At 38.2% G+C, this 10,644-nt stretch overlaps 1 protein-coding gene and 2 pseudogenes across 1 annotated transcript; 1 reads left to right on the top strand and 2 right to left on the bottom strand.

Moving 5' to 3' along the window:
- Positions 1-727: 727 nt before the first annotated feature.
- On the top strand, positions 728-3,934 carry LOC120147976 (annotated as a pseudogene).
- A 167-nt stretch (positions 3,935-4,101) lies between these two features.
- On the bottom strand, positions 4,102-4,995 carry LOC120147902. Its single transcript, XM_039161147.1, has one exon. The coding sequence runs from the start codon at positions 4,993-4,995 to the stop codon at positions 4,102-4,104; it is 894 nt and encodes a 297-aa protein (XP_039017078.1).
- Positions 4,996-5,645: 650 nt separating this feature from the next.
- Positions 5,646-8,185, bottom strand: LOC120147947 (annotated as a pseudogene).
- Between the last annotated feature and the right edge of the window lie 2,459 nt (positions 8,186-10,644).

The following is a 10,644-nucleotide window of genomic DNA, read 5'->3' on the forward strand; positions in this document are numbered from 1 at the left end:
TTGTTTAAGATTCAATCTATTGTATTTCAAATGTTCTCGACATCACTTTCAAGCTAACATTTATTAACGTCTAAGCTTATGGTTAGGCCAACAAAAAAAAACGATTCTATTGATACAATATTGATAATTTTGAGGACTCCATCCTAACATTTTGAAATTTAGGCTTTGTTTTAAACTTGGAACCATAATTTAGGGAGACAATGGAATTAACTCCCTGTGTTTCCTTCAAAGACACAAAAGGCCAAAGGAAATGGTGTCGTTTTTATCACAACTTTTGTCTTTACCTTTAACGTTCTCTGCCCTGTACCCCTTATTGGGTCAATTCAAACATCTATCATATGTCGAAAATTGTAGCAAAAATCTCTACTATGTTTTCCCTGCACACCACCCATATACTCTTCTATTCATGGTGTACATATGGAAACTAAAATAACACCAAGTTCAAATATATAATTATATTCGAGTTCTTTTTAATAGCATAAAGTAATTATAAGTCGATATTTATTTATAATTTTTTTTTAAAGTTGACAACGTATACGTATCATTGACATAGTCTAATGAGCTGAATTCTAATCGTAATCTAACACTAGCTTTATTATAATTTGATCATTAACGGTCCAAAGAAATGATTCATAGCAGCTGTCATTGCAAACTTTCAGACCCCATCAAAAGCTATTCACAAAACAATATTCCTCATAGCAACTGATGATTGTATATGTCATCTCTTTCCTTTTTTATGTTTACTTTCCCTATTTCCCATGCTTTACCAATTCATATTCTACCAAGAAGAAAGAATCAACAGCTTACAGTGAACTGAGCTGAGTGCTGACCCTTTTTCTCTTTCTTTGTTTCTTCGTTGTGAGTTCCAATGGAGATTTTGACGTGGTCAATCTTCAATCTCTTGTTTTTCTCCATGTTGGTCGCGGTAGTGTTAGCCGCTGATCCTTATTCAGATGCTTTGTTGAGCTTAAAATCGGACATTATTGATGATTCCAAGAGTTTGGATGATTGGAAAGTGGTTTCCGAGGGAAATATTTCTGGGAAAATACTTGCATGTTCTTGGTCTGGTGTTGAATGCAACGAAAATTCCACCATTGTTACAAGCTTAAACCTTTGTATGAAGAATCTTGCTGGTAAGTTACCGGGAAAGCAACTCGGTGTTTTAACTCAGCTTGTTGGTCTCAACATCAGTCAAAACTCGTTCTCCGGTGAACTTCCGGTGGAAATCTTCAACCTCACGAACCTGAGAATCTTAGATATCAGTGGGAACAACTTTTCCGGCCGTTTTCCGAGGGGAATAACCGGTATGAGAAACCTGGTTCATTTGATGCTCTTAGCAACAGTTTTTCAGGGCCATTGCCGGTTGAGGTTACCGAGCTTGAATCTCTGAAGGTTCTCAATTTAGCCGGTAGCTACTTCGACGGTCCAATCCCATCTTCATATGGGTCTTTCAAGAGACTTGAATATCTCCACTTAGCAGGGAATTCCCTCACCGGAAAAATACCGCCGGAGCTGGGGAATCTCAAAACGATGACACATATGGAGATTGGGTACAATTTTTATGAAGGGAACATCCCATGGCAGTTGAGCAACATGAGCGAGCTTCAATATCTCGATATTGCTGGTTCAAATCTTTCCGGTTCAATCCCGAGGGAGCTCTCGAATCTAACCAAGCTCGAGTCACTTTTTCTCTTCCGAAACCGACTCACCGGACCGATCCCATGGGAGTTCAGCCGAATAGTTCCTCTCACAGATTTGGATCTATCTGATAACTTGATTTCTGGGCCAATTCCTGAGAGTTTTGCAGAGCTGAAGAATCTAAGATTGCTCAGTCTTATGTTCAATGAAATGAACGGCACTGTCCCAGAAAGCTTAGCTGAGCTTCCATCGATGGAAACTCTGTTTATATGGAACAATTTCTTCACCGGAACACTTCCGAAAAGCTTGGGGATTAACTCCAAGCTTAGATGGTTGGATGTTTCAAACAACAGTTTCATTGGCAGTATTCCACCTGGTATCTGTACTGGTGGTAAGTTGTTTAAATTGATGCTCTTTTCAAACAACTTCACAGGCAATCTGTCTCCTTTGTCTAATTGTTCGTCACTCGTTCGTATTCGGGTGGAGGATAATTCGTTTTCAGGTGAGATTCCTTTGAAGTTCAGTGATTTTCCTGATATCACATACATAGATTTGTCCAAGAACAGGTTTACTGGTGGAATCCCTTGGGATATTTCTCGAGCTTTAAAGCTTCAGTATTTCAGTGTCGCTAATAATCCAGAACTAGGGGGAACCATACCAGAAAACATATGGTCTTTGCCATTTCTTCAAAATTTCTCTGCATCATATTGTAACATCTCAGGGAATCTACCTCCTTTTAGATCATGCAAATCCATTGTTGTCGTTCAATTGCGGATGAACAATATCTCGGGATCGATCCCGGAGAGTATTTCAGATTGCCATTCGCTTGAGATGATTAACTTAGGTAGCAATCATTTAACTGATAATATACCTAAGGAACTTGCTAGTCTTCCTTCTCTAGTTTTTGTGGATTTGTCGCATAACGATCTCGTCGGTTCGATACCTGTAGAGTTCGGCAAGTCTTCAAGCTTAGTACTTCTGAATGTATCATACAATGATATCTCAGGTACCATACCTTCGAAAAAAGTGCTGCGATCAATGGGTAGAACTGCATACATTGGGAACCCGGAGCTATGTGGGAAACCTCTGAAATCATGTTCAAACCCAATCAATGGAAAAAAGCTTAGGTTAATACTGTTGGTATCTGCAGGAGCAATCATACTCATTGCAGCAATAGTTTTCGGGCTCATTTATCGTCGAAAAGAAAGCAAAGGGCAATGGCAAATGAACTCATTTATCGGTCTTCCTCAGTTTACTTCCAACGACATTTTGAGGAGCTTCGATTGTGCTAATTCCATGGAAGAACTGCCACCATTTTCCGGTGCATTTTGCAAAGCAGTGCTGCCTACTGGGATAACTGTGCTGTGAAAAAGCTAGAATGGGAGCCGAAGAGAGTGAAGGTTGCCTCGGAGTTTATAACACAACTGGGAAGTGCAAGGCACATGAATTTGATCAGATTACTGGGTTTTTGCTACAACAAACAGATGACTTACCTGCTCTATGATTACTTGCCTAATGGGAACTTAGCTGAGAAACTGAGAATGCAAAGAGATTGGGGTATGAAGTGTAGGATTATGATTGGAATTGCAAAGGGAATTTGCTTCCTTCACCATGACTGTAACCCTGCAATTCCTCATGGCAATTTGAAGTCGAGTAATGTGATCTTCGATGATAATTCCGAACCCCGTTTAGCCAATTTCGGGTTTAAGCATCTGATGCAGTTGATCAAAGGTACAACTCCAGCATCTTCTAGGTTGGGAACAGGTACATTATCTATTCACTTTCCATGCATTCCTTCATTCAAAACTTTCATACATCCATCTATTCCGACTCGAATCCGATTGGATCATAAACAGTCGAACTTGAAACAGGTGAATCCAACGATATCAAAGAGGAACTATACAAAGACATATACAACTTTGGGGAGATAATTCTGGAAATACTAAGCAATGGTAAGTTGATGAATGGTGGAGCAAGCATTCATATCAAACCAAAGGATGCTGTTCTGAGAGAAATTTACCATGAAACGAAGCCGAATCCGCCAATTCATTGCAAGAAGAAATAAAAGGGTTGTTGATGTTGCTCTCCTCTGCACCAAAAGCAGGGCAGTAGACAGGCCTTCCATTGAAGATGCATTGAAGCTTCTTTCGGGGTTGAAGGCCAAAGGTAAGTGATAAATGCAACTGCTTCTAAAAGGAGAGTTGCGTTATGTGTACTTCACAACCATGCATATACAGTTTGGTAAATAGAGTTTGTCAATTAGAGCAAGTTTCATAGTGGTATATATTTCAATTGTGTTTTTGATTTGGTTGTGAATTGTCTTATTAATCATAATATACATTATTTTGAATGAAAAAACAATAGATAATTGTAATATCTACTCTTCATTAATAGGCTAATGATAATTAAAAACTGAATATCATTAAATAACTCAAATAAAATTGGTTTTTTTATTAAAAACATTTACATGTTTAAACCCTTCAAATGCACATCAAGCGCGTCAACAACACCTTGAAAGCTGCCAAAATCGGAACTCACAGCGTCGACTTCCACCCCCAACCTCTCCGCTCCCGCCGCCGTGATCGGTCCATGAGCCGCCACCACTAAACGCGGCCACCTCCTCCTGACCATCCCCCAATCCCACCCCAACTCTTTTAAGCTCTTCAAAAACCCTTCCACTTCTCCACTACTCGTAAAAACAATGGCGTACGCTTCATCTTCTTTCTCCTCCTGCCCTTTTTCCACCACTCCCTTAACACAATCGGGTCCCAACCATCTGGTTTCATAGGCGTCGACCCGAACCGGGAACCACCCACCGCTCTTCAAATCGTTGAGGAAATCCGGGACGACCGGCGGTTCGTTTAGTCCGACGACTTTGGGAACCGGACATAACACTTTTCGACCGTATCCTTGCCCGAGAGACAAGGCTAAGCTGTTGGGAGTGGCGATGGGAGGGACTAGGATTTTAATCCGTTGCAAGTTGGAACAAATTTGGGAGATGAAAGGGGTGTCGATTAGCTCTGAATCTTTGCCTAACGCGGCGAGGATAAGCGTGGGGCCGTGAGAGGGGAGGAGGGGTTTCGGGAGAGAGGTGGCTGCGAGGGAGAAGGAGGTGATGGAGGCGCGAGAAGGGAAGGCGACGGCGGAGAAGAGGGAGAGGGAGGATGGGGAAAGGTAGGGGAAGAGTGATTGGGGAGTTGGGGACGTGGTGATGGTGGGGCACCAGAGAGGATTGTGGCCTTTGAGAGTGAGGAGGTCGGAGAGTCTGGCGGCGTAGTTCGTTGGGGTGGTGAAGATGACGGTGCGTTTCACGGTTGCGGTGGACAGAGTGGTGAGGTTGAGGATTGGCACTGCCATTAAAGAAAATATGCTCTTTGTGGTAATTGGTGCCTCCTTAAACAAAACCGATCGTCAAATCTTGTAATTAAATATCAATATTTTGGTGGATCAAGTTGTAGTATAGTGGTGAGTATTCTCGCCTATCATGTGGGCAACCTGGGTTTGGTCCCCGGCAAACGTCGTTGAAATTTTATGTCTCCATTTTCATGGTTTTAGTCCCTAAACTAAAATCTTAAATTCAGCTTAGTGATGGGACCTAAAACCATAATTAGACCTATATTTGTAACCTTAACTCAAATTTTGAAGGCAATGGCATCTCAAACTCGGTTATGGTCTGTTTCAACGAATTCTTAAATTGTATAATTTATTTCTTCGTTTTCAGGGTTTAGTTCTGGTTTTAGTCCCTATGCTTTACTAAAATCTTAAATTCAACATGTAATGGGACCTAAAACCATAATCAGACTTATAGTTTGTAACCCGATCTCAAATGCTGGGGGTAATGCCATCTCAAACTCAGATATGGGTTGTTTCAACAAATTCTAAAATTGTAAATATTGATTACCAGAGAATACAGGACATATACACTGAAGTAGAATGCAACCATCTCCTGCTTCATACAACGCTGTCTATAACAAAGATACAAGAAGCAAATATGTGACAATATTGGCTAATAAGTTCAAACAGAAACACATCTTACCAAGTACAAAGCACAGATTCCTACAAAAACCAGATTATTCTAACATGGCGTCCATACATAAACCTGACCTCACTGGTGGCTCCTGCGAACATCCCAACCTCATAAGGGTATGCTTCGAATCTGCAGGGAATCACAGACATTTATGGACTCTGTAATGTCATTACCGTTCTTCGTTGTGCTGTCGAGATCACATCAACACCTCTTTTCATGTTGCCAATGAAGATATATGAATCATCCCACCCCCATATACCTCTGCATACAAATACACATGTTGTGCGTATAATATCAGAACTCAGACATAGTCGACTACACAACAGAACATCGAGCAGAGTATTTGAGAAGAACATAGAAGTACCTAAAAGAAGAAATCCATCTTCCCGTCCAATTATTATGGTATATCATACAAGTGTCCTCAAAACTGGCTCCACTTGTTATACTGATGTTGTCGTTCAAACTATTAGTAAAAGGAAACAACATTAGCACAACAGGGGCAAAACAAATGAAATACTGCTTAAATCCAGTTAATTGTAGATGATCCAATGCAACTAGAACCTATGTTTGGTTAGACCCTTCATTCCTCATGAAGTATCCATGTCTAACTCATGGATATAGAGGGATATGACCTCCAAATATACAGAGCTTCGACGACACTCCTATATGAGGTTCATGGATAAATCAATTGTTTGCTGTCAAATGGAAGTCCTAGAGACTTTTTACGACCATGTGCAACAATATTTGTAGCTTATCTATAATATCTCACCAAATTAAGCAATGATTTACACTGCCAAAAGGACGTAGTTAATAAACAAAGTAACATCTTAGAACTACCTAGTGCAAGTCAATCATAATATGACATAATAAGCTCTGTCCTGAAAAGCAAGTTGCTATTTTGAGACAAAAGATATTAATCAACTAGAGGGTTAATAAGAAAACAAATACCTTGTTGTAGCTAGAGAGCTTCCAGAGGGTGAGAAGTAAGCAGAGTGAACAGCCCTATTATGGCTCACAGTCCTCAAGGTTTTGGGTTTGAGTGTTCATACTCCTTAAATCCCAAATGCAAGTAATGCCATTCGTTGAACAGGTTGCCATAATGTTGGGGTTTTGTGAGTTAAAGCTTATGGTGTTGATCCTATCTTCATGGAGCATCCAGTTTTCGCTTGACTTCCCGGTCCGAATATCCCAGACATTCAATCCTCCATGACCTTCGCCAAAATATAGGTTTGCCGAATTGTTAGGCTTTTGAGAAAGGGAATAAACAGTATCATCACAGGAATGCACCAGATCAAATACTTCCTTCTCAGCATCCATTAATCAAATAAGCCCATCATAGCAGCTGCTGTAAATCTGCATCCAAATATATGGATCCCCTTAAGGAAATTGTAAACTTGAAATCATGAACTCAAAAGTAAAACCTTGGTATAATAAATAAAGTTCAAAACACAAAGTGCCTTTGACATTAAATATTGTTTAATCAAGATCCCGGAAATAGGACGCAATATGGGCTATAAAGATATATGCCATCATCCTTAGAATCCTTAGAATCCACATTCCAAAATGCAATGTTCCCAAATTTGTTCCCAGCTGCAATCAAACTCATACTACTGCTACGGAAACACTTAACCACCATTATCCGTGCTACATGTTCCGGTTTCAAATCCAATAACTCCAGCCATGAATCAATCTTCTCAATCTTAACTGAACTGTCCAAATGCTCAGTTTTAACCACGCACTTAACCGACTTTCTTTTTCCACACAAATTCTTATCAAACTCTTCCTTAACAGATGATTCAAAAGCCTCACTTTTGTAAGATCCCAATGTTCCTTTCCCACTAAAATCGTTACAATTCTCATCTTTAATATCATTAACAATAACACCATTAAAATCTTCTTTGACCGAATTATCAACATGGGTATCCTTTGCGATACTCAAAATTGTCCCAACCAATACTTGATTAGACTCTATTTCGTCTCCACTGTAAGCATCTTTCATATCAATAGGACCCAAAACTCGAGGCAATTGTGGCTTTAAAGGGCTAGCAGATTTTGGGGTTTTATCGAAATCTTCACTAAAATCATCAGCCAAACCCTTTGAATACGGTGGCATACCTCTTGTTCGCAGCGACGGTCAAATTACGACCGGGGTCTCCGTCTTGGGTTTCTTCACCGGACTCACTTTATACGATTTTGTTCTACAATACAACCGTTTAAAAAAAAGAGTAAAAATCTCAACATCAAATTATTGTAAAGAAAACAACTGAAAAAACGAAGATGGATTCGTGTTACCTTTGGCGTTTGGAGGCGGAGGCGGCGGAGAGAGTGGCGGCTTTTGAGTGTATCTTGAGTGCTGCCACCATCTCTTCATTTCTCTTAATGTTTTCAAGTCTTTTACGTTCATACTCTGTTAGGTTTTGAGACGCCATGAAAGACAAAGATTTGGAGCAATGTACAAAGAGATGGAAGGGTTTTTTTTTTTTTTTTTTTTGCGTGTGAGAATATCGATTTTTACAGGGATCATTATGTAGGACGAAGATGATTGGAAGGGCGGCAAAAGATTTTGTAGTGCTACGTGGAAGGTCTCTGGCAGTTTATTACAAAAAAGCGTTCCAAAAGCCCATAAAATTCAGCAGACAAGGTGGCTCGGGTCTGTTTACAAGGTCCAGGGGAGCAAATGTATCATATTTAAAAGAATAAAATTATGTTTACGTTTATTTATTTTTTTAAAATATTTATGTTCCATTCTTATATGTTAAAATTGTTAATATTATGTTTGTATTTTTTATTTATTTTTAAAAATATTAATATTTATTCATTTAATTTTTTTAATATATTTATTTAACGTTTGTGAACCCATCTTTTAAGTTTCATTTAATATTAGGCAATCAAATTACGGGGGCTTAGATGGTTGTTAGAGAGAGAACTTCCTCTAGCTTCTCTCTTGTTTCCCCTCTTTGGGATATTAACTCCTGGTTTTCAAAGGTTCATATCTTTGACAATGGTTGGTTTTTGGTCAAGGCAAAATCTAGTTCTAGATTTCTCGTCCTTCATCGGTCTTCTTACTGGTTTTCTTTCAAATTTTTACTTTTATTTAAAGAAAGTCCCTTTACTTTCAAAAGTGGTGTCAATTTTAGGAATAATCAATTCTAGTTCCAAACCCTTAGGGTGCGTTTGGTTCACGGAATGTAAGATTATCAGTGGGGATGTAAGATTATCAGGGAATAGAATTACTGGGAATGTTGTATTTTGTGTTTGGTTGGCTTAGCAAGAATGTAAGATTACCGTGTTTGGTTAAAGGAATAAAAGATTATTGAAATGTATATTTGACCAAATTGTCCTTATTATATATTTGTAAAATATTACAAGTTGGAAAATATTTATATATTTTCTTTAAAAAAATTTAAATTCATAATATTTATATATTTTTTATAAAATTAAAAATAAAAAAAGTTTAATGGAAGGGTAAAATTTTATTTTAACCCTTGAACTTCATATAAAATTTTAATTATAGATTTTTTTTTGTAAATCTAAAATAATTTAAGGATAAATTTATAATTTAACATTCGTAGAATTTTTATTATTCAATGATAGAATAAATATATTTTTGAAAAAAAATAAAAATTTATGGGCATTTTAGTCCAAAACACCAGTAATCCAACAATACCTAAGGAAATAGAGATAATGACATTCCCGATAATATACCCAAAAAATCCACTATCGGTAATCTTACATTACCGGGAATAGGATTTCTGAGCTAACCAAACGGGAGAATATGAATTTCATTCCCATAGGAATCTCACATTCCCCATCCAAACACCCCCTAAATGACATTATTGTGTCCGCCCCGGTAAGTCTCTACTCTGAGTCCATCAATTCAATCATGGGGAATTTCAACCTTTTCTCGTTAAGCAGTTCACACTAAAAAGAACTCCCCGGAAGGAATCTAGACGGGGTAAGTCTCTACTCAATAAGAACATTTCGACTGATTGTAGTTACCAGAGTTATTATATCAGTTTCAGAATTGTGGGTAGTGGGGAAAAAATTAGCAGACAACTATTAATCCCGTAAAAGAAAAAGGGAGTTTTACATTACCGAAATTATAACCCTGGGTATAAGGAACAGGAACAGAACTGAAAAGGGCGTAGGGAATTTGAAATTTTTCAAATTTCTGATAGATTGTGAAAAGGGAAACCCCGTGATAAACAAGTCAGGATCCCAATTTGAAATACAACTCTTAGCTAGGAATTTCACTGATCACTTGGACGAACAAGAAATGCGAAGTAGTGAAGAAGTCCCGGTAACCAGAGTTGTTAATATGAGTGGTTGGAAAGTTGAGCTCTGTAAGGGTAGGGATTTGATTAGGATGGAACAGAGGTTTCTAATCATTGTGTATAAATCAGACCATAAGATAAAAAAGAGCAACAAAAAACATTTTTTTCAAGGAAGGGTACTCTCTTATGGACATGATCATTGGATTTTTTTTTTTTTGGAAACCTTCTATATTTGTGATTAAATCTGACAAGATAGGAAATCAACAAGGAAATATATATTTCAGAGATAGGATCACTTGGAAACAAAAGGAGAGAACAAGATACATATTTCTAAATAGTAGACTAGATTGGTATAGGATGATCTGGCAGTCAGACCTGGTTTTAGATGAGGGATGTCAATGGCTGGCATTTAGAACTCAAAAAAAAAAAAGGAAAATCTAACACTAATGTTTTTCGTGTATCCCAAGCTAATGGAAAAGGATTGGTTACTTCGAATAGTATGGTTAACATTTCTTTAGAGGGTGTTACTTCCTTTTCGGGGAAGTGTCTGTTAATCTTTCAAGAGGAAGATAGGGTGAACCGAAGAGATGAAATCATTAGTACACCTAACACCTCTAAATGTTCCATCCAAAAAATTTGCAAGGTTTTCCAAGTATCCAAAACAAGAGGAAAGAAAGTACAATCATTGGATCCTTACATCAACGA

Source organism: Hibiscus syriacus, unplaced genomic scaffold (genome assembly GCF_006381635.1).
Source record: "Hibiscus syriacus cultivar Baekdansim isolate YM2019G1 unplaced genomic scaffold, ASM638163v2 tig00110945_pilon, whole genome shotgun sequence".
NCBI classification, from domain to species: Eukaryota; Viridiplantae; Streptophyta; class Magnoliopsida; order Malvales; family Malvaceae; genus Hibiscus; species Hibiscus syriacus.

What these genes read in the sequence shown, in the direction of transcription:
- LOC120147902 (XM_039161147.1), bottom strand. Translation starts at nt 4,995, where the DNA reads ATGGCAGTGCCAATCCTCAACCTCACCACTCTGTCCACCGCAACCGTG.